General features: G+C 41.3%; 1 protein-coding gene across 4 annotated transcripts; it reads left to right on the forward strand.

Annotated features, from left to right (window-relative positions):
- The first annotated feature begins 1,385 nt into the window (after positions 1–1,385).
- VSIG10 (V-set and immunoglobulin domain containing 10) lies at positions 1,386–23,310 on the forward strand. Of its 4 annotated transcripts, none has more exons than XM_072142436.1 (9): positions 1,386–1,839; positions 5,623–5,901; positions 7,693–7,746; positions 8,745–9,008; positions 12,469–12,762; positions 15,934–16,044; positions 17,855–17,867; positions 18,973–19,145; positions 19,599–23,310. In XM_072142436.1, exons 1-9 carry the CDS (start codon positions 1,779–1,781, stop codon positions 19,667–19,669), a joined length of 1,320 nt encoding a protein of 439 aa, XP_071998537.1. In that variant the 5' UTR covers positions 1,386–1,778; the 3' UTR covers positions 19,670–23,310. The 4 variants fall into 4 exon arrangements, with proteins under 4 accessions (XP_071998537.1, XP_071998546.1, XP_071998527.1 ...); XM_072142426.1 differs by having other exon boundaries at positions 1,392–1,633; positions 7,693–7,995; XM_072142418.1 differs by having other exon boundaries at positions 1,393–1,839; positions 7,693–7,995.
- The last annotated feature ends 1,898 nt before the right edge of the window (positions 23,311–25,208 follow it).

A 25,208-nucleotide genomic window follows, 5' to 3' on the forward strand; every position in this document is an offset into this window, starting at 1 on the left:
GAAACAGGAAGTTGTGTGGAGATGCATACAGCATATGGATAGCAGGTTGAGGCACTCACAGGATAATGATAGGAAGTCCGGCTCTCGCTAGAGAGCTGGATCATTAGGCTCCACTCACTAAGGAGAGCCGGCTCTTCTGGTTCCTGAACAGCTTTCCATATAATTTATAATAGGGAGCCTCAGGCCTCAGTAACCCCACTCCACACCACTTTTAACACAATTTTATTGGGAAAAAGGGAGCAGGGAGCCAACTCCCGTTGTTCACATGAAAGAGCCGACTCTTCACTAAGGCAAAGACACAGGTACATATACATGCAGAGACTTGACTAATGGAAGATAATTATTGAAAAGCGGCCAACCCCTTGTACCGCAAGTACGGAGTTGATTTTTTTTATACAATAAAGGACCTGTGACTGCTAATGTACTGCTGTGTACAATTTATTAGTGGGCTGCTAGTGATTTTATTCAGTGGCAGGTGCTGCTGGAGAGATCTTATTAAAGGGCATCTACCACCAGGATGAAGGATTGTCAACCAAGCACACTGACATACTGGTGTGTGCTCCCTCTGGCAGGATATGCTCTTCTTTAAGCTTTCTATGCCCTGGTTTTTAGAAAAAAAAAAGCTTTAAAAATTATGCTAATGAGCCTGGGGTTCTCCAGGCTCCATTTACACCTATGAAACTTGGAGTCCCTCAAGCTCATTTGCATAATTTAAAGGCATTTTTTTTTTTGTTCAAAACCAGGGCAGAATAAGCTAAAAGAACATCTGAACCTGTCAAAGGGGACACACACCAGTATGTCAGTGTGCTTGGTTTACAATCCTTCATCCTGGTGGTAAATGTCCTTCAAAGGAAATCTACCATCAGGATCATCAAAACTATGCAAATGAGCCTGAGGTTCTCCAGGCTCCATTAACTTCTATGGAGCGTGGAACCCCTCAAGCTCCTTTGCATAGTTTTTGAACAAAGTAGTAAAAACAAAGGCAAAAAAAGTTAAGAAAAGAGTGGATCCTGACAAAGGGAGCACAAATCAGAATGTAAGTGTACTTGGTTTATAATCCATAAACCTGAAGGTAGATGTCCTTTAATGAGGGTGTAAGATGAAGTGTAATGTGTGGGATGGGGGAGGCAGTGCAATTTTAGGTATATGAGGGCGCCGATCCAAAGTTCACATTGGGACCTACTGGTGTCATGTTACCACTGACCTAAATAGTTGGTTCAACCATTTTAAAATCATCCAATTCACAAGCAAAGCTTAGGACCTAGTTCCAGTGGGAAGAGTCATCTAGTGATGCAGCAGCTCCAGCTTGTGCTGGCAAAGGAAAATCACAAGTACAAATCTGATATAAGAAGAAATCCTGTGTGACTAAGGTCCAGACTTGCTGCTGGTACTGAGACTAGTGATATAGGTGCCGTGTACCGCTGCACAGCTCCTAGTCCTATAGGTCCTGTGGTCCAGAACACAGGACTGCGGAGCGGACTATGGGGGTAGTCCAGGAGCGAGTAGAGATATCACGGAGCCGCACCGATACCGCAGGACCTGAGCTCCATTTGCCATTATTGGGCGGGAGGAGGGGCGCTCCATACCTGGGCGCAGGGAGTGGCCTGTGTGCGGCTCACAAGCAGGAAGAGCAGTAAGTTGCGTTTGTCACCTGCATGTGAATAGGCTCCTGCCCGCGCCCCACGCGTCTTCCCACCGTGTAAGGAGGGCATGGAGAGCCGGGCACTGCCCTGAGAACGCCCCCCGGTCCTGGAGAAGAGGAGGACTCGTCCCTGTAGATGGGGCCCCTGGCGGAGCTGCTCCTGCTCCTCTGTGTCTTGTACGGGGGAAGCTGTGAAGGTAGGAGCCATCTCCGCGCTGCACCTGCACAGATGTGCCGGGGGCCGCAGCTCATCAGTCCCGGGGCTGTGACGTGCACGCCCGGACTAGCTGAGAGTTGTAGTTCTCCACTTCTTCCACATGTTGTAGACATGGCCGGAAGTTATTAGTGCAGACCTGTCAGACCTGTCCTGCACTCACTGACATGATGGAAGCCTAGAGCCACATTTACTCTGATATTCCCACTATACACCTATGTAAGGCTTCCCCCTCATGTCACCATTGATAAGTCGTGACAATAACTTGGAGGTAAAGTCTTTGCTTAGCGGAAATCCCATATATTGAAATCATTATAAGAATATATTTCTGTTCACACCATTTCTGTACATACAGCTTTTATTTGGGGAATATGGATGTGCCATGATATGTTCCTCTCATGCATATGTTGGAAGATATCCCCAGAGATATTGGAACAGGGGAAATAAACACTTCATAAATCCAAAAACATTTAGGTAACTTTTTGAAAGTGATGTTCTGGTTCTTTAAAATGGATGACTAGGTGAATAGTATAAAATCTGCGCCTCCACTGCTGAGCTATAGGCGCGGCAGTGCTCTGACAAGCGTCACCCCATTGTATACCAGGCGCAGACACTACTATGACAAGTAGTACTTGGCCCCATGCTTGTAACTAAGGCCCAGTTATGCCTTCATTTGGATCTTTGCTTTTAAGTTCTGTCACTAAAATATCCAATAAAATGTCCATTGATATGAATGGTCTTTTAATGGCTTCCGTTATTGTCCTTTGGCACCCCTTCTCTTAGGCTTCCATTATTTCAGATAATTAAAATTTTTCTGCAGTTTTACTCAAATAACAGACACCTGATATAAGCTGTGCAAATGGACATGATTTTTATGAGATGGATGGGCCCAATGCAGGTGTGAACTGGGGCTTGGCATTGAAGGAGAATTTATTTTTGCTTCTTTGTGGCTACATGCACACTATGAGTTTTTACAGATGTGTACAGGATATATTTAAACAGCTAGTACACATCCCCATATCTTTCTTTGCACTCATGCACATTGAAGACTATTCCACAGCCCCGGGCAGGTCCTATTCCTGCACATGTTGCGGGTCCAGGCAGTCTTTTAGAATTCATACGCAGGGCGCAAACAACAGACCAGGGGCCAGTTTTTTATTCTCTCGCAAAGCGTTATTTTCTGACTTCGCTCACTTAAGTGTCCTTAAAGGGAACCTTGCACCACATTTTTATGACTACAGCGAGTGACAGGTTCGCATAGATTAAAGGCTACTGTGATTTCATGTGATAAGATACATACAAGGGGTAGACGATGCAAATGTGAAAGGACCTTGGATAACATCTCCCTGGTCACATGATTACGAAGTGCCCAATGATGTTGCAGAGTTTTTGCTCAATGTTCCACACAGCAGCATGCCCTAGCAGTGAGACCTGTCAGGAACAAGGAGGCAGGGCAATACAAGTAAAATGTACTATGCAGGACTCACATCTAGTGAGTTGCATATAAGTACACAAACTAATTTTTCTAACATTGCAGCCATAGGAAAAAAATTACAGCGTCCACTTTTTTTTTCTCCTTGTATGCGTGGTCCGCATTTCACAGAAGTCAATGGGTCATGAAAAAGAAAATTATAACCGGATCTTGCACAAATGACATTTGTGTGTGGCCCTGTTTTTTCTCTAGTAATGGTGGGGGAGCAGGTTTGCAGCTATAATTTTTTTTCTTTGTGTCTGTCAAAAGAAGACAATGCCAGCACAACACAAACTGGACATGGTTTTTGCAGACACATCTGTGTGAATGAGCCCTCACAATGATGGACAATCTATTGTATATACCAGTGATGGCGAACCTTTTAGAGCCCGAGTGCCCAAACTTCAACCAAAAGCCACTTATTTATTGCAAAGTGCCAGCGCAGCACTTTAAGCAGTAATTTATTTCTCCTTGTTCATTGACAACTTTCAATCCTTTAGTCTCCCAAGGACACCAACACAGTTGAAAGGAGGAGGGCAAATTAGTCTATCATTGTAGGAAGATTCTCCAGGAAGATTCTTTGAGTTCTGTCTGGTGAACTTCATTCTGGGGTGATGGTCTGGGTGCCCACAGAAAGGGCTCAGAGTGCCGCCTCTGGCACCCGTGCCATAGGTTCGCCACCACTGGTATATACTGTAATTGTTCACCATCCACATCATGCTAGCACCGGTATACAGTTAAAACTTTCTAGTGAAATTTTGCCATCAGGACAATCTGAGAACAGCTCATACATCTTATTATAAACCTTCCAATTCAGCAGAAATATTGTGAAAGACATCCAGCTCAGCCAGACAAAGTTCATAGAGAAGGAGCTGGCTTATCACTGTGACGCCACATTGGGTAAATAGACTTTCTCTGTTCTTCAGTCCTAGTGTTTTCTTCAAGAGTAACCTGAAGCCTTATGCACACATCCTTCATACAGATCTGTGGTGTATGGACTGTAAGAGTCTAAAGAAATACAGTGTATACTTTATATTCATGTAAATTATATTTGTCAGATACCTGTATTATTAGGATTGTGCTGTACAGGGACTCCTTGTAGCATTACAGGGAGTAACATATCATACTGCGCTGCAATGACTCCATGGGGGAGATTTATCATTACTTTTACCCCAGTTTTCTGTGCATTGCAAGAAAGACCTAGCGTAGTTTTGTCCGGCAGCGCTGCCACACAATGGATACATCAAGACGCCTCTTGATGTATGCGCCATGACAGGGCATCTATCTCCCATGATCTCCCATCTATCTCCCATAGTGTTTGTGAAAGTAAGCAGCCATATTTCTTGTCTGTTTACAGTGTATGGAGGAGATTTACTAAACTAAGTGGGGAGTAGCACTTCAGACTAACTTGTATAATGTTTTTAAAGCTAAAAAGCTAAATCACGCAGTTGTGGATTATAATAAAAGAAGTTGCGAACAGAAGAAATCCTAATGAGCATGTGAGTAGGACTAGTCTAACAGCAGTCAATCTGATGGTACTTGTCCTTTAAAGGAACTCTACCACCAGGATAAAGGGTTGTAAACCAAGCACACTGACATACTGGTGTGTGCCGCCTCTGGCAGGATCCACTCTTCTTATGCTCTTATTTTTAAGAAGAAAAGGCTTTACCCTGAGGGGCTCCAGGCTTCATTAACACCTATAAAACCCGGAGCCCCTCAGACTCATTTGCATAATCTTTAAGGCCTTTTTTTTCTTAAAAATAAGGGCATAAGAAGTGCGGGTCCTGCCAGAGGGAGCACACATCAGTATGTCAGTGTGCTTGGTTTACAACCCTTTATCCTGGAGGTAGGTGTTATTTAAGGCTGGGTTATCACATTCAGTTTTGCTACATTTCACTGCAAAAACAGTAATATTCACTTACTGATGCTCCTTATATAACACTATCCTAGACACTGGTCGTTCTCTGTTGACAACATGTGACCGGAGGGGTAATCTCAGTGGTGTTGGCACATTATAGCTGCATTAGTTATGTGTCAACCTGCCACATCATCATTAAATCCCACTACAGGAAGACAAGTAGGGGTCCAGGGATGTGTCAGCACTGGATGGATAGGGTAGGTTTAGGTGTGTATTACTCTTCATCTTTTATTTACAATAAATATATAATTCATGAGGTAGTTGAGCCTCTTTACCACCTCTATAGTATATGCTGGTGATATTCTATCAAAGTCTAGGAGGCATCTAGAGTTAGTGTTAATATCTCTCTCCTTTTTCCCCCCTATCATGTATTACAGATTCAGCAATAATTGTCCCTGGAGAGGAGGGTGGACAAGCAGTTCTACCATGCAACACCATGGCAGTGAATGCAACCAGTGTCACCTGGTTTATGGTGAACCCTAGAGTGGAAGTACTAAGCTGTGACAAGGAAGGCTCCTCAAATCCCAAATACTCAAGACTGAATGGGAGTTCTCTTTTAATATTAGATCTACGACTGCAAGACGAAGGATTTTATGGCTGCAAGGTCTGTTCAGAAATGGCAGACCCTCCGGCTCACATACAGCTCAAAATAGCAAGTAAGAACTATTACACATTAATTTTTAGACAATTCATGTTTTGTGTAAAGCTGGGTTCACATCTCGTTTTGTGCAAAAGTTGTAAAGACACGTTTGGAGGGATTTTCACATGTCCTTACAATGTATGGCACAGAAGTATCCCACTGTATACTTATACAGTAGGATACGTCATCCAGGGATCCCTCCTCCCCCTCTATCCGGGGGGGGGGGAGGAGTGTACAACGGCAGCAGCTGCCGATTGACTGCTGCCGATCTAAAGTGATTTTTCACTAATGATGTCATTGTCATGAACAGTGACATCACCGGGTCCACCCTCCTGCTAAAAGACATATCTGCTCAGATAGCCAAGAGGAGGGCTACAATATGCTGTAACCGCTTCCCATAGGCTTCTATTGCCTCTGCTGAGCGTGTACGTTGCTCAGCAGGAGGGAGCAGGATGGAAAGACGTAGCTGATGACCTGATGTGTTTGGTGGCACAAGAGGGACGGGGGCATCCTCATACACGCGCATGAGAGTATGATAAATGTCCCCCAATATGTCTATCCACCACGTTTGACGTAGAACTTATTGAATAGTGTCAGAGAGTTTATGCCAAGAAAATAGTTACACCCACTAGTCAATTTATTCATAGGTTTCCAGGAAGAGTAACCATGGAACAGTACAATGCAGTTATTTCGGACATGAGAGAGAGTAGATGTTTGAGTAGATGTTTGTTGCAGCGTACGACCTTACGAGCGTAATATTGTGATAATTTTATGCTCAGTTTTGACACAAAACATATTTCATATTGTATTGTTCTTTGAAATTTTTGTATTACCTGATGTATTTATGTAGTTTATAAGATACATATATGTTTTTTTTTATATCTTTTTTGCAGCTGATAATTGGTTTACATGTAATGGAAGGAAACAGTGACCCTTATATTTTACTATTTTATCATGACACCAGGATCTATCACTTTTACTTTACTAAAGATTAACATTTGGTGGGTTTGTAAGGGGTTTTTCTATGAAAACCTTGCTATACACAGGTTGTGGAAGATATTGGGGACCCCACTGACCAGAAGAGTAAACTCCTTGGACTTCAGTCACTTCTGAGGAGGAATATAAATGAAAAGTCTTCAGTCCATCAGTTCTTTATCTTTGTTATGATCCCTTGAAAAATCTAGTGACAGCTGTAGTGTGAACATAGCCTAAAATGATGTTATGGAATAACCATTTATTTTGCTATGCTTTCACAAATAACGAAACTGAACAGAAAGTGACCTGGTGACAGCTTCCAATAGTCTATGCTATGCTGATTTTAAAAATGCCTTTGTCAGCATTCTGAATACTGCAACTACTTTAAAAAAGTTTTGTTCACATTATTTGGCTCCCAGTGGCAGCGTGTGGTGAGTCCTGGAGGGAGGGGGTCAGCTGCACCAGCCTGTGTGTATCTGTCTCAGTCTCCTCAATGCATTATTCTTCTCCACACCAGTGCAGAGGGAGCTAGTTTAGTGTGGAGTAGAGGAAGAAAGCGTTGAGGAGACTGACACACAAGGGATGGTGCAGCTGCCCTCGACCCCAGGACCCTCCACAGGCTTCTGGCAAGGAGCCAGGTAATGTGAAAAAAAACTTTTATAAAGTAGTGGCAGTATTCAGAATGCGGACAAAGGCAGACATATTTAAAATCAGCATAGCATAGGCTATTGGCACCTTGTCAACAGCTAAAAATAACATACTTTATCTCTTTTATTTGTACTAATAGCCATGAAGAATCCATATCAATATTAACTTCCATTTATCCATTCAGGTGGCCCTCATAATATCACGTTCCAGATTTCTCCTACCAACATCCTGCCAAACGGTACACATTACACTTCAAGAGGTTCCCAATTAAACTTCAGCTGCTCTAGTTATTCCAGCCCTGAACCAACAAACACGATTGCATTCCATGTAGGGAATCAATCAGAACTTTTTGATTCACAAAATACATCCATGCTTAATTTTTCTTTGACCAACGTGGCTCCAAATTACCAGGGGAACTACACATGTACTGTTGTAAACCCTCTTAGTAAGAAGACTCGTGACTACACTATTCCGCTTCTTGTGTATCGTAAGTATGACTTTGGATAATTCTGCAGGAATATGGATAGTTTATAACATATAGTAACATTACATAAAATATTGAGGGCTCAACAATTTAACCTTTTTACGTTTTTGTTGCCCCACCACCACCAAACTGGATGGATCCAGTACATATTTAAATTTCCCAATGTCTCCATAAACTCCTTTTTTGTAGGGCAAGTTGCATTTTCTGATGGCACTATTTCTGTATGCGTTTTTATTACCGTAGCTTGATTCAATTCATTAAAAAAGAGCACAAACCACTTAACAAAGAAGGTACCTTGTACCAGGGTCAGTTCCTTATCCTGTGGTACCTGTGTCTTGGTGATTTGGGTACAAAGGAATTCAAAGAAGTGATTCAGCTTTGAGACACAGGAGGTAGAGCCCCCTCTCTTCTTTCACACTGTCTGCCACACATGTGACCTGTAGCTAAGGATGACCATACTACATATACACTAGGGGCTCGTACACATTTCCATGTTCTTCTATGCCTGACGTGAATTGCCTGTTACAGTAACCTGGCAGTATGGCTTTCCTGGTCTAACCAGTGGGTGGAAGGAGCTACTAAATTGGTGACAAATCTACTAGTATTTTGATGTCAGGATCATTCATGAGATCATCATATATTGTTTTAGCAACTCCTTGTACCAACAGTGTAGGAATTCATTTGAAAAAAAACATTCTTGGTCTTTAACATTAAAATAATGTAGCTTTTTAAAACTATTTTTTTTCCTACAGATCCACCTGCTTATGCCATGGGGTGCAGTGTTAACTACACAGGGGTTCCCTCACAATTTTCATTGACTTGCTATTGGCTTGGAGGCTATCCAGCTCCGCAACTGCAGTGGGAAAATGACGGTAAAATACTCTCAAATGGGACTTTGGACACACTGCTGGTGACTCTGAACAGCTCTGAGTATACTGATAAACCAAAGCCTACCTGCAAAGGACAACACACGATCACAAATGAAATCAAAGTGGATACCTGTAACGTTCATTTAGGTAAGGAAACCTGCTACATTGTGATGCATTTCAGCATCTTCTGTGTCCTAAACCAAACACATTTAATCATTAATGAACTGAAAGATTTTCAAACATGACAAGGTTATTACATGTTGATATTCTATTCCTATCTGCTCCTGACAGGGATGAAAATTGTTCCTTCTCACCTCCCTTACAAGAGGTTGAGAGTTCCAGAACAAACCAAGCGCAGATGTCTTACCCTGTAACTATAGTGTGGTTAAGGAGGAATAACAGAGACATCATAGCACAGAGATAAACCCAATGTAACTCCCGATGTAACTAAAATACTGCACCTGAGGGCCTGAGTCTAGGGCATCTAGTTATGGGGGCATGTCCACAGGAGCAGGAAAGTTTGACCCCCCCCCCCCCCCAACCTTACCCTTCTAAATATTCTCTATAGTTTATAGGAGTGGGGGAGTGGGGTATATCGTATATAGGTGAAGGAATGCAGAGGGTTTCATAAGGACGTGGGATGGGGGTTGAAAGCATATAGGAGTGGAAGTATATGTGGTATGTTATCTGTATATGTGTCTTTTTTTTATTAATTACCTATTTGTTTTCCTCCATTTTCTGTCCATAAATATGGGTGCTGTCATTTAGTCTGAGCCCTATTAACAGTTTGTATTGATATTGATACTTTACAGCAGCCTTATGGAGCTGGGTAGCAATGAGCAGGAGACAACGCTTGGTAAATTTCAAACTATACCCATCTTCTTTTGGATAAAATATCAACATAGAACGCTTAGGGTGCGGTCATAAGTAGCGTTTAATGCATGTGTTTTGAAACGCAATGCCACAGCTGCAGAAAGATTTGCCTAAATAAAATGCTGTTAACATTTACCATGTTAATGTATATGTTAACACAAGAGTTTGTTAACACACATTTACTGTTGTGTTTTGTAAACACACATGTTAACAGCTATTTAACTAGGTAATCTCTCTTCAGCTATTGCATTGATATTAAAACTCACCATGCAACACATGCGTTTTCAAACACATAACAACAGTTGAGAAGAGAAGTTTTGCCTAATAATATTGCTGTCAACATTGTGTTTCACATGCGTTTGTTAACACAATGTTAATCCATGTGTTTACACCGCATTGCTTTTGGTAAATGCAATGCATTTTGTAAATGTAATGTTGACAGTAATGTGAGGCAAATCTCCTCTTCCCAGCTGTTGTGATACGTTCGAAAACGCACGAGTTAACGCCACTTGTGATCGCCCCCCTCAGCTGAGCGCTGTCTTATGTGTGTTGTTCGGTTTCTCCCCTGTTTACGTCTAATAGCAGAAGTTACCATCCCTCAACTAGTCAGGGGACCTTTCTGACAAAAAGGGATTCTCCAACTCAAATAAGTTCAGCAACCCGAAGCACATTTCGTAGTTTCTTCTGAGATGCTGCTCTTGTATTATACATATAAAAGCCAAAGCTTATGCTTCTGAATATGTTTGTTGAACGTAGTGTGTTCCTTCTGAAGGGTCATAGCTGTTGTGGGTGAAATGATCTATTGTGCTGGACTAGGTGGGTGATGTAGAATTCATGTGAGTCATATATTGCAGCCGAGCCAGAACATACTTTGAATTTTTCATTTGAACTTCCCTAACAGAACAAGGCGCATTAGTAGCTTATGAAAGGAACCTGCAGATAATATTGATAACACTGCTATTGAGCACGCCTTACAGCTTGAAAACCTATTGTAACTCTTTAACCTTCAAAACTGGGTCAATTATATATTGGGATTTTTTTCATTTATTAAAACGGTAGTGGAATTTTATCAATGTTGTATATGGAGACTAATGGCAGCCATTAACATTACAGCACCACGTATTATCTGTGCTTTGTGTTTACCTAAGAGAGATATTAGAAGTCATATGAGTTTCTGACCACTGCACTAATGTGATCATGCTAAATGGACATATATAATATGAGGTGTATTTGAAGCATGCCTGTCTTGCCCTCTAAACCACTGTTGTTCTGAATAACAAAAAGAAGGCTAAGAGAAAATTGTCTACAATGTCAACAGCTCAAGCCAGACTATGACTGGTTTCTCCCACTGCAAATAAATACCAAAGTTGTTGTAAAGCCGGAATGGGTTTGGGTACAGTACAGCTTGTATTCTGATCATACTTAGGCTGCATTCACATTGCATTTATGCCCTCCGTTGCAAGGATAAATCGGGAGCATTCTGGATGTGTTGTTACGTCAAAGGACAAAGACGTAAACCCTGAATGTACGGTGGGATACATCGTCCTGTTCCTCCTCTTATCCTTGCAGAGGAGGAGTGAACACCAGCAGCAGCCACTTGTATGGACAGTTACATCACTTGGGACCTCCCACAGTACACACCCAGCAGAGGCCAGGAGAGGGATGTTACACGTTGTGATTGTCCCCCATGCCTCCGCAGAGTGTATCTGTTGCTCAGCAGAAGGGAGCACAAAAGGAAGATGTAGACTACTGCATCTTTTCATCATGTGTTTCCTGCAGGAACCAATATACACTGGTCAGATGGAGGCTTACACGATGCCCCACCTGTCTGAGTAAGTTGAGCGTATAGGTCGGGAACTTTCCTGGTGTACGCCAGGTGTAAAGCAGCATTGTGTAGGGCAACAAATACGTTTTCCAGATGTACATTTCAAGTTTCCCATAGATCTGGAATTTCAGGAAAAAATAATTACGTTTTGATCTAGGGCTCATGCACCATGTTCTCGCCTAGACCGGGTGCAGAAGGAAGGGTGAGTGAGCGCGCCTCACCATAAAAAGATGAGCCACTATGTTGTAAATCCAGCAAAATATAGGAAATTTACTAAATATTGCAACGCTGTTGCCCGGTATGACGAGACTTGCTTACCACATCAGGACTACGTGCCATAGAACTCTATGGACCGTGATCCCCCATACAGTTGTGTGCACTGATTCTTTTTAATTTAAGATGCCTAGAATTATGTAAAGGGTGATGCCTAGAAAGATGAAAACTAGTGCACCAGCAAGTGAAGACAAACCCCGGTGCGCAGAGAAGCTAATTTGTATATAGCTAAAGAATTACATTTTCTCTAAAATGAAAGATCACTTGAAACAGGAAATGTACGAGTACATCTGGAGTGCTGCTTTTGCTTCTTAGATGATGTGGGAAGTGGTTACGGTAACTCCTTTTAATCTAATATACATTCCCACCTTTATTCTTTGTTACTATGAAAAAAAACCCACAGACGTACCTGACGTGTCACAGCATTCAGTCATCTCAGTAACTTATAAGTGATGGCAGAACTACATGGTGTGCAGACAACAGGATAAAGCAGGTCTATTATGCCTGATCAAAGATTAACTCGGATTATTTCTTTTAAGCAAATTATTAGTTATTTTTCAGTTTATAAGCATAATTTGCATGTTGGATACAAAAGAAAATATGTCACTAGTGTTCATTATGTTGCTTCTCTTCCAGGATATCCTAACCTCCAGTCCCATGCACTGAGAACCTGTATAAAAGGTGAAAATGTAACCCTGTCCTGTTCTGTATTTGGGGCAAACCCGCCAGCTGTAATAACCTGGCTGCGTAATGTGAGCAACCCAAATGTGGAGGTCCGGTCAGGGGCAAAATACCAGATTGTACAGATCGGCAATGACTCTTTCCTCACTATTGTGAACTGCTCCAAAGAGGAAGATGAAGGGAATTATATATGCAAGTCTGAGAATGGAGTCGCAACTAAAGAAATTTACATATGGCTCGATGTAACCAGTAAGTAGAATATTGATTTTGTTTCACAATTTCCACAAAAGTTCTAAATTAAGATTTGAATAATAACTTTTTTAATGTTTTTAGTGATCTCTATATAAAATATTATTTGATTTTTATATGATCCTGATCAGTACTGGAGGGGATCTGACAATGGAGAGCCAGATACATCACGAGTCCCAAGACCTCCACTTTTATCCCAGAGGTGTTTGGATGTAGTCCATCATGATAAACCAGGGACAGTTACTCATAAATCCAGTTACTGTGACACTGGTAGTCCTTTTTATATTTATTATCTGTGGCCTCCTAAAATCAGCTTTTAATATTATGCTAATGAGCCTGAAGGACTCTGGGGTTGTTACCAGAGCCCCTCAGTGCAGCAACAGATTCAGTGCTGTTATGGTGAGCTGAAAACTAATTACCAAAAACCTTGCTGTCTCCCTCTTAAATTGGGAAGTGCAGGGGGGAGGGGAGACCTGCTTTGCTTTTTGTAACAGCCTTGGTCTGTTACATTATGTATATTAGCATAAATATAAAAGTTGATTTTGGAAGGAAGGAGTCCATTGAAAACAAATATAGGAACATTACCTCATTCACAGTGCCTGGATCTATAAGCAAGTGTTTGTGTAAGCTTGATTTTGATGGTAGATTTCCAAAACTTACTTGCTCATCCTTTTGTCTAGGGGATGGCCTTGCTTTTTGTATGACCGGGAACAAACAGATTATTGTAAAAAAGACTTTATAAAAATATTTAAATGAGCTTTCCACCGCCTAATAATATATGCCACTCCCTCTATGTTCAGTGCAGCTGCTGATCGTAACTTCTGAACTGAACAGCCGAGAGGAGCTCGGGTGACTAACGTCTCACACTCATTTGACTATTTTATAAAGTACAAAAAGCGAGGTCATCCCCGGGGAGACATAACAAGCAAGTAATTTGGGACACCTACCATCAGTAAATCTGATGGTGGATGTGCTTTCATTATGGTTTACTGACATTCCATTAAAGGGAACCTCTTGGCAGAAATTGACCTAATAGATCACAATAAATTTGTTGTCAAGCAGATTAACAGCTTCCTGGTCCTGTTTCTTTCAGGGCACAGTGTGGTGGCTTCATCAAGAAATTCAACTTTGTAGTGAAATGTAAAATGTTAGTAAAAAGTGATGCAGAGAGTTCAGCAATAAAGTCAAGCTCTCCCTTTGTTAGATGCCTCCTCTTCTGTACTAGACTTATGGAGAACCTTATAGTGATGTTCTTGTATGCAGGGCCCTCAATCACAGAGAAGGGGGCATTCTTAGACAGGGGAAACTTGACTTTAATACTAGATTCTTCATCTTCATTTTATAAATCAATGATCTGAAAGGTGTTAACCAATTGACAAACATAACATTTAGTAGTTTATCATTGTAAAATTTCCCTTTAAAAGTCTTTAGGACTTTAGGATAATCATTCTAATAAAATATATGTATATCTGTGGGGTGTGGTCTGGGGATTGTGGCTTATTACATTACATACAGGTACACTAAGGGTCCATGCACACTAACGTATGGGGGACGTATTTATGGCCGCGTATACATACCCCATGGTTGTCTATTGTGCCCGGGCTTGGTACGGTGAGCACAAGGTGCGCCCAGCAACGGCAGGGCAGGCACACGTTGGTGTGCATGAGCCCTAAGAGGAAGTCTTTTTAATAAATCAGTTCATACATAGAGCATGTCCTAGTCCAATGGTGCCACTCAGGCCTTCACCCCAGCACAGAATTTGCCAGCCATGACTCAAGGCTTCCTCCTGTTATCCAAGACATGCTATGGACATGCTATGCTCAGTGCTATTTTAAAGCGACATCTCCTTGGCTGCCAGGACTACACGAGAAGCAAGAAGGTGTGGACAGAGATTATCGTTGGAGCTCCTGCTCTGGGTCCCCTGATTCTTCCTCTTCAGGGGACCCTGGAAGGAAGCTACAATCAAAATTTCTCCATCTTCTTTCTATTGTATTGGTGTCCTCAGGGCCCTAATACAATTGAAACTTGTGATACAGCTGGGATGAATAGGTTATTAATTAAATTGTCATGTTGGCACTTTGCGACATGAAAGCAGGTTTTGGTTGTAGGTTGTGCACTCTGTCTCTAAAAGTTTCGCCATCACTGTGCTAGTCTAAACTGTTTTTCAAGGATCACTCATAGAGTATAGTTCTGAGAAAGAATGTCTCGTGCTGTATTGATGAAAATGTCCATAGCTATGTCACCGCTATGGACCAGGTCAGTTGTTAAAATTTTTAGTTGATGAAGAATAGGAAATTTTCAATAATACAGATAACTTTGTCTATCCATATGCATATAAAATGTTAATAGATTACTATTTTAAAATCACAGAAAATGTGATTCCAGAATGTGGCTGGTTGCTGTATTTGATAAATGTGCAGTCTTTTTTTTTTTTTTGGGTGGGGTGAAGATTGGTGTATTCTTAACACATTACTTTTAGCTTTTTTCTTACTTGTAGTTTTTACCTGGGGCAACAGTTGGCAGCATCGGCTGCCTGTACTGAATGAAAAACTCTGTACTGCTCACAACCAATCAGAGCTCAACTTTCATTTTCCCACACCTTTCTTTTTTAAATGAAAGCTGAACTCTCATTGTTTTTTATGGTCCACTAGAATAGCTCATCTCTCAGACATTTCTGATAAATCTCCCATATCCGATGAGTGTATGTTTTTGTGGAATAAACCCTTTAGTGTTACAGCTAAACATGGTAAAAATTTTAGATAAGCAGCAATATTCAAATGCCAGGTTTTCTGCCAATTGCAAAAAAATGGGACCCAGTTCCCACTAATCAAACAGAGTCATGGATGAAGTGTTGGACTACCATGTACACTGCTAGAATATGCAATAAATGTTTGACTGCTACTTATCCAACCACCGGGGCTGTCAAATCTGTAAAACAAAGGGAAGTGGTGCTTTTCAAAGTACATAATCCTTTAGCTACCAATGGCCAATTCCATATTCACTTAGGAGACACGAGTTTTGCTTATTGACACTAAATTAACACTAAATATAATTATAATAATATAACACTAAATATCTTTCTGATATGTTAGCATATGTTTTTTTTAACTATGTATTTTTTCTCTCGGTAAGTTCTGTTATCCATTTTTTTTTTTCACTTTTATTCATCAGCACCCCATAACATTGTTGGATTGGTATCTGCTATTATGATCCTTTTCCTGGTGGTGGTGGCCCTTATTACAGGAACAGTGCTCTACTGTGATCCTCAGATTTATATCAAAGGTATGTCTCATGAAATGTTCTAGTGTAGATGGCTGTAGTAATTAGACATTGTACATTTCTAACAATGAATGGCCCTTTTTTATTTACATTGGATCTGCTGATATTTTAAATGGTATATTTGTATAGTTGTATAATTTCTTCATCAATCTGACTGTTTTTAGATAATGGGAGATTCAGATGGCAGTAGGCGATTTAATGTGCTCTGCAAAAAGCAATTATCTAATAAATAAAAACGTTAAAAAGGTAATGAATTCATATTAAAGATATTGATGGGGGAGGGGATCGGGCAGGGCTGTACTCCCAGGCCTTTACATTTACCAAAGACGCTGCCAGAAAACGGCATAGACTGCTCTTGACTTTTAGACCAGGGGGAGCTGTGTGGGAATGCCCATCCATTCAGTATTATTGGATGGACATTCATTCCTACATTAATGAGCATTTGGGTCTCCCTGGTGTCTTTTGGGTCTGGTCATGGACGTTCTTCAGGTTAAATTTGAGAGGGCTCTCTTTCTGTTACTAATGTTCTATGGTAGGAAGGGGATTTTGTTAAACTGGAAATCTCCTAAACTCCACATGCTTGCTTTTTATGGAAGAGAGGGAGGATTGCCTATCCTCTAAATACATGGTAAGCTGTTTGGCATTTTGGCTAATGAGTTAAATGGCATAACAGGCATGGGCATTGTTGTGCCTGCTTCCATGAAATAAAGGTACTCGGTGCCTTAAAAGGTAAAACTTTTACTTAAAGGGAACCTACCACCCCGATTCTACTTATAAAGGTAGAAGGGGTGGTAGGTGGATGAATGGGACGTGAGGATTAGCCCTTTTTTGGGCTAATCCTCACGTCCCGGGTGTCTTTTAGAAAACTTTATTGGAGGCATTTGTAAATGTTTTTATGCAGCTACTGGGACGTGGAGTAGCCGGACATGAGGATACTAGTCGCTGTTTCTCCGCGCCCCAGTAGCCACGTTACTCCGCCTACCATTTAATCTTCGGCGCGCAGCTCCTCTGCGTTCTGCGCATGAGCTACTGCGCATGCGCAGAAGGCCGCAGATGCCGGGGGACCAGGACGAGGTAGGCGGAGTAACATTGCTACTGGGGCGTGGAGTAGCCGCGACTAGTAGCCTCATGTCCGGCTACTCCACGCCCCAGTAGCCGCATAAAAAAATTTACATATGCCTTCAATAAAGTTTTCGAAAAGACACCCGGGACGTAAGGATTACCCAAAAAAGGGCTATCCTCACGTCCCATTCATCCACCTACCACCCCTTCTACCTTTATAGGTAGAATCGGGGTGGTAGGTTCCCTTTAAGGGAAAAAAAAAAAAACAGAAAAGTAAAAAAAAGAAAACTACCTTACTGGAGGACCTTAAAAGCCGTAAGTACCTTCTTCTATACGTACCCCCTAAAGGCATCATATTTTTGTCTTTTGTACAATGCAGTCAGGCAGCCCTGCCTCCTGTCCACTCCATACATTTTTGCATCCTAAATATCACAATTGCCAGAGAATGACATCACAATTAGGAGGCAGGGCTGGGCCAGATGCATTGAGAGAGCAGAATAAAATGAATGTAGGAGGTGGGGTTGCCTGACAGCATCATGATTTATTATTAATGCTGCAACCTAGAAATATGCTAAAAAGACCTCCAGGTGACGTACATGTTACAGAATAAGGTACTGTTTGTGGGCTTCAAGGGAATTGTGTGGGGACAGGTTCCCCTATAAACATTTGTAGAATTCACTTGTGTATGTTTATTTTTACTCATTTTGTACATTTTGTTTTTCTTTTTGAATGTCATTCTGGATTATTACAGCAAACCCCTTCAGGTGAGTAGTTTTCATGTACTTTAACATGAATTCAAGCCCTTTCCCCTCATGTTTTATTGACAATCCAATAACAAGAGTTGATCTTACGTAAAAGGATCTGCAATGTGTCAGTTCTAGTACTTGGATAAAGGAAATTTTCATCATCAAGGCAGCTGAATAAAGTTAAATGGTTATTCCCACTTCAGCAAATACGCTTTGTTGTTAGCATAATGTTATACAGTTTTCTTTCTGTATTAATTCCTCACAGTTTTCAAGATCTCTGCTTCCTGTCATTCTATAGAGAGCTTCTATGTTCACCTATAGTGGACAGAAGTCTGACCATGGTCACACAGGTGCATGGCTCATTATATCACACAGCTCTGACTAGTAGTAGAGATGGCCACGCATGCCATTTTCCCTAACTACTCAAGTCTTTTCTAGGGAATTTTCCCTAGTGAGTGACATGGCACATGCTGACTTCTCCCTTATATCAGCGGGACAAACTCATTCACTTGTCATGTAACTATATATTCACAAATATCAGAAAGCACATGTATCAAATTGTGCTAGGAGTCAGACCTCCAGGTATAGGTGTCCCATTGACATCACACCACCCGTCACAAAGTCTGTAATGGTGTCGAACAACAATTAATACAGCCATTTCTCTATTTCTTTAAATTGTTCTCTGAAAATTTTAGCCAAAGTTTAACGTTCTCGCCTATCTATAGTAGATCACAGGAGAAGGGGTCTGAATTGAGTTGTGCTCCATTTGTTGAATAGCAGTCTGCCAGAGGCACTGGAATACAGGGCTCTTTCCATATATAACCAATGCCATTAATCTGGTTAAAGCTGCATTCACACAACCTTTATGGGGACGTATATCCTGCCACACTTTTGTGGACGAATAGACGGCTATGGGTACGGTACAGTACCACACACTTGTTTCCGATGGAGAGCGACACCCCTCCTCCCCTCCAGCGTGCTGCCGTATGCATACATGTGTCTGAATGCAGCCTTAGTATAATCTGTTCCCCACTGCTCAGCAAGTTACCTCTTACCCTGTAGCAGAAAAACTTGTAGCACCTGCTTACTATTAACCTATGTATGTGGCTTTATATCATTACAGGAAGGGAGAATCTGAAGTTCTAGTTCTTGTGGAATCGGAAGAGGAAGAAGAGATGCAACAAGTTGGTGATTCAGTTGTGAACACGCCCTACACTGATGCTGAGCCTAGTACTCCTGCAGTTGCTAATGGAAACATATATAAACATGAAGTTTTGTTCCACAGTCCTCCTGACAGTATGTAGTGTCTGGTTTTACTATCGTACTTTGTTTCAATTGTAACTGTTTGTATTAATGTACAAAAGGAATGACCGTATATGTGTGGCATGTGCAAGCCATATAAACTGTGGCTAACTCCTGATGTCCAGACTTCTATTAGCCACGGTGCATTATCCGTGTCTCACTACCAAGGAGCCGACCGACGGTCGCATCGCCTTGTATTTGTGATGGCACCAGTCGCTGTGCACTGACATTGGTGGGTGAATACCGCTCATCTTTCCAATGTCGAACGGGGGGATTTTTTTCCCCTGCTTGCAGTACACTTTAAGCTTCATGAGGACGCTGTTGAGGCAACTAAAGTAAAACATGTGCAAGAGAGCACAACTTTGTTTAAAAGAAAGTATGTTATTTATACTCTTGTCTGTGTGTATTGCTTCTTTTAAAACTTTTTTTTCCTAAATTTTGTTATAGACATCAGTTCAGATTTGCTCAGTGAGGTCTCAGAAGAAACAGAAGGCGAACATCTAGAGGAAGACTTTTAACCGGCAAGAACGTCCTCTACCTTCCTCACTTGAAATTCAGGGAGTGCACAGCCACTGCATAGACTCTTATCATTAGGGTAACACGTTTTAAGCGTTGGTCCTATTGAGATTTTTTTTGTAAAAGCCACATGCTGAAATACAAAGACCACAATGTATAAACATTCTTTCCCAACATGAAATATGTATGTTCTTTTATGTGTTTCTTTGCTCTTTTATACAGTGTGTTATCAGTTCATGTTTTTTCCTCCTAAGGAGGACTATTGCTGTGAATGTAGGTGCCTAGTGCCCCGGGACTACTAATACTATGTAAGGTGTCTGTCTTCTTTGAAATTGGTAACAGCCATGATTCTAGATGGGTAATAACTTCCAGTTGCTGGGATCCCACCATTGCCCCTCACCACAGGAATAGGTGTCCCAAGTGAATGTAGTACTAATAAATGATAAATGGGAATCTCCAAAACATCATCATGTTGTAAACATATTTTTTTATTTGTATTTATATAAAATTCAATACATCAATGTGGATAAGAAAAATACTGATGTCTCCTTTTCCACCTTCATATATTGCATTTTATTGGAAGATATATATAAGAAAAGCGCATTTACCAAATCCTGTTGGATGCTTTTTGGATATTTTCCAAATTAATGTAGCCCCAATAGCAACTTCTCCATTCACCTCTACGGCTGGTGGCTACCTCCAACAGTCACATAGAAAATGAATGGAGAAACGTGCAATCCGCTGCTCCATTCATTTGGTGGTGTAAAGTGTTAGAACATAAGTGTGCTCTGTGGAGTGTTTACATATGTGAGGGTCTGAAGGGATAGCTGACGGCAGGTCTGTGAAATAAAGTGTTCGATGGGCTTTAGTTCTTCAAGTAGAAGGGAAGAAGAAAACTAATTTGTACATATTGCTGTGTCTTGTATGAATGCTGCAAACGATCGCTTGATAAATGTTTACAAACCTGAAAGGACCCGGGTTTTTTTTTGTTAATGTGGACTAATATATATATACAGCAGTACCATATGGAAACAGTTTAAGGATTTTCTGATATTGAGAGTAATAGATTTTAGTAATTCGAGCAAGTTGGAATTCTATGTGTTTGAATCATCTGGATAATATACCCCCCCCCCTCAAAAAAAAAATGATGTTAAATTGCTCATGCCTTTCCATTCATATGCAAAATACGCCCTAGCATTGTTACAACAAAAACAGGTTGTCCAGTACTATTCAAAGTATATAATGATGCCAAATCTAAATGAGAATTCATCACAGACCCACAAGATTGATTAAGATTTTTCTCAAATGGAAATACTGGGGGTCTGATGACTATTTGTAGCTTCTTCCATCACAAAATGGAGGTACCCAAAGCCTTTATATGAATTGAGCAGTAGTCCAAATGATACAAAAATGCAGAGGCTTGGCTTCCTCCATAAGTTGTATAGATAGTACATGTGGTTATCCACCACTTCTCCATTCCCCTAGGAGACCAGTGGGCCCCATTTGTGTGATTGATGGGGGGGTCCTAGCAATTGCATCTCACCAACTATAAACTTGTTGCCTCGCTTGTAATTAGATGATAAATGTTGGCCATGGGTCAACCCCTTTAACAACCATTCACGGACATTAAATGTAGGCCAAATTAAATGGGATACCCATAAGGGACAGTTGGGACACATCATGTACCTTCTATTAGTCAGATTAGCATGTAACCCTATGGTAAATGAGCAGCAATTAACTTTAGTAGTGGGTATGTAATAGATTGAGGGTAAATGCCTTGCTAATCCTCTAGTACTGCTACAATTGGGGGATCTCCACTTCTGCACTCAGTTTTAGATAGCATATAAATATTCAACGTGTGAAATTCGATGACTCACTGCTGGACCCTAATGAAAATGTTTTCTGCGAAAGCTCAGACAAGACACATCCAGTTTGCTAAATATTTTCTAGAGTTCAACATTTATTTATAAGTAATGTTTTGTTCTAGTCACCATGCTGGAAAAACAGCACTTTAAATTGACACAAACTTGTGCACTGATATAAAGTAGTAAAGGAAATGTCGCATCATCTTTGCTTATGACAAACCTCACATATGAGCACTATAGTAGAGCACTGGACATTATAGGGAAATAAGGAACGGTGAGGCTTTTCCATGCAGGATACATACCAATGCTAAGTGTATAGTTTTCAAGCAGAATTACTAAGTAAAAGTGGGGGCTAGGAAACAAATTTCAACTGTATCAGAATCTGTGTAGTTTTTTTTCCATACAAAGCTGCAGACAGTGTTTGGTATTGACCCAGGGGATCTGCATTCATTTCCCAGTAGTGTAGCTGGATATGGAGCACTGGTGTGTGAGATCTGTTCCCTGAACACAGCACTGTTCATCCCCTCTGATGTATCGAGCTATTGTTTGAATATTACAAGTTAGGCTACATTCACACACATGTATGGGGGACGTATATACGGCCGATATACGTCCCCCATACACTCCTATGGGCTCACGGCCCTGTACGGGAGCGGTACGGTGCAGCACACGTGCGGCACCGTACCGCTCCGTAGCACAGGAAAAGATAGGACATGTCCTATCTTTTCCCGTATTACGGCGCCGTGCGCTGTATCTCCCTATGGAGGGGGGCGGGGGTGAGCAGCGCTCATCCCCTGCTCCTCTCCGCAGCGCCGATGTATGGCTGCCGTACTACGGTACGGCGGGCATACATCGTGTGAATGTAGCCTTACTCAGAGAAGAGCACCACTGCTTAAAATACAGCTACACTCCTGGAATATGAATGCAATTTTCACAGTCCTGATGCTACTTAACTACCCACATAAAGGTATGATTACACCGATTTCCAAGGCCAATACCTAACACTGTCTTCAGCTTTGTATGGTCAAAACTGCTGACAGAATCCCAAAGAATTGGCAGTGCAATGCTCTTTTAAAGACCTTACACATGCTTATACACATACTGTAAAAACTTTTCGAGGTAATATCTTTTGCACGAGTGGACAGATTTAAATAAAACAAGAAGGGATAGTCGTAAAAAATGGAAAAAAAAATAAAAATAACCATTACTAATTAAAAGTAATCTACCATCAAAATCAAGTATGATAAACCAAGGACATTTACTCAAAGGTGGTCCTGACACTGTGACTGTTATAATCTTCTTATTTATTTATTTGTTATCCATGGTCTCCTTCCCTCTAAAATCAACTTTTGAAATTATGATGTCTATAAAAGGCTACTGTGGTGGTTCCCAGAGCCCCTCTGTGCTGCAGATTCACAGGCTGTTACACTGTGCAGGAGCACTTTCCCTTCCCACTGTTTGCTTAAACTTCCTGTGCTGCAGTGAGATTACATCAGGCAGAGGGAGGGGTGAAGTACAGCCACAGTTAGGTTTGTCAAAAGACAAGACAAAACATGTAATTGAAATACATGCAGTATATTTATTTACTTCACAGTAATCCGAGCTTGCCACCTAGTCCTCAATATCCACCAAGCAGGGGCTCATGAGCTGGAAATAGTGTATTTATTCATCATTATCCATGTGAACATAATGTTTTTGTTGTCAGCACTGCTTTTCTATTCATTTCTTGTGTTTTTTCCACATTCTGTAATTCAATTTAATAAAATTATTTTAAATAATGTAGCAGATTTATTTGTTCATGAATTAAAGGGGTTGTTTGCATTTAGCAAAACATTTATATTCTTTGTGTGTTTAAAAGTTATACAATTTTCCAATTTACCGTATATACTCTATAAGCCAAGTTTTCCAGCACAAAACATGCGCTGAACAACCTCACCTTGGCTTATATATGAATCAATATATCCTCTTCTGTCATCTCTATGCTGTATTAGCCATCAGAGACGAGTTCATGCGATCTGCTGGCCGGCGCACACTATAATGCGGCAGTGTCGTGGATGCATCTCTGCAGGCTGTTACAGCAAAGAGAAGAAAGAAGAGGAGCCGCCGGGACAGGAGCATCAGGGAGCTGTGCCAAGCATCGGGACCGCCAGTGGGGCGAGTATGTAAGTTTGTTTATTTAATGTGCTTGGCAAACTGTGGGCTGGCTGTATACCACATGAGGCTGGCAGGCTATATACTACTGGAGGCTGGCTGGCTATATACTGGGAGGCTGTGACCAGTGCATTTCCCACCCTCGGCTTATACTCAATAGGTTTTCCCAGTTTTGGTGGTAAAATTAGGGGTATCGGCTTATACTCGGGTCTGCTCATACTCGAGTATATACGGTTCTTTCTGTATCAGTTTTTCAGTTTCCCAGATATCTTTTTACTGGCATTCAACTGGAAGCTCCATTGATTACTTCTTGTAGATAAAAACTGGTCCATGGTCATATGCCCCTAGCAAGAAACACAAGGCTGGATCTCTTAACCGCTTGGCCATTTTGCTCCTTCCTGACCCTGCCTATTATTTTCAATAATCGGTAGGAATCAAGCATGCTTGAGAATGGCTGCATAGAGTCAGCCGAAACGTAGCACATACCACTGGTGGAATAAATATTCACTATTTATCTTGCTTCCTTCCTTGGAGTTTGTATACATATGAGATCCTGAGTTCGTTGCTTGAAGCCTGCACCCACATTGGATTTAATCCGGTTATCCACAGTGCTGCTCCTTCTACCTATTTATCTGATATATACATGAACCAGAAGAAGCACTTGGTCCAAGCGCTAAAAGCTTTGTTTTTTAAGGAATTTTTATTTTATGTAATTTTATCTCCATTTTTGGTAAATAAATCTCTTACTTAAAAACGTGAACGATCAGCCCCATTGCTAGCTTTTCAAAACCTACAATTCCCCTTGGGGAAAACAAGATTCACTACTAGGAACTGCTTATCCAAACAACAGGGAAGGAAGCAGAACCACAAACGTGGCTGCAGAGTAAGGTCCACTACAAGAAGCGACACTAGGAATTGTGCCCTACATGCACAACTCCTTTAGGTTAGTAGTTTTATGCACCGTACACAATTATTTGTTCCCAAAGGATAATCCACTATAAGAGCGCCCCTTGTTTTTCTTTCCGTTCTATTTTTTCAAATCTGACATGTGTCACTACAAGTGGTTATAACTTTAGTGTAAGCTAAACCTTCAACCACTCAGTGTCCCGAACCTCAACTCAAACTCCACTAGTCCGGTTTTCATGGTCACTCAAGCAGTGCTGACATAAATGTGGACATTGATTAATCTATAGCAGAGGAGCTTCACTCCTGAGCATGTACATAAAATGCAGCCACATTCATCTCAACTAAGAGGGGGATCAGGAGGGCACAAAATGTGCCAATAGGCCACATGCAGCCTGTCCTGCCATGAGTTGTGGTCTGCACCCTGCTGAGCACTTTCATAACTGATGGAAGCTCTCATTGGTGCAGAAGTTCTCACTGCTCCCAGGTCCTCTCTTGGCACTCCACTATGTCCTGACACTGGATGAGGTCATGGCCCAGAACAGAAACATGCCCGGAGGAGAGTATCCAGGAGTTGTGAGTACTTGGCTGCTGTACTGTACTGCTCCCGGGTCCTTTCCTG

Source organism: Engystomops pustulosus, chromosome 1, assembly GCF_040894005.1.
Source record: "Engystomops pustulosus chromosome 1, aEngPut4.maternal, whole genome shotgun sequence".
In the NCBI taxonomy this organism is placed as follows: domain Eukaryota; kingdom Metazoa; phylum Chordata; class Amphibia; order Anura; family Leptodactylidae; genus Engystomops; species Engystomops pustulosus.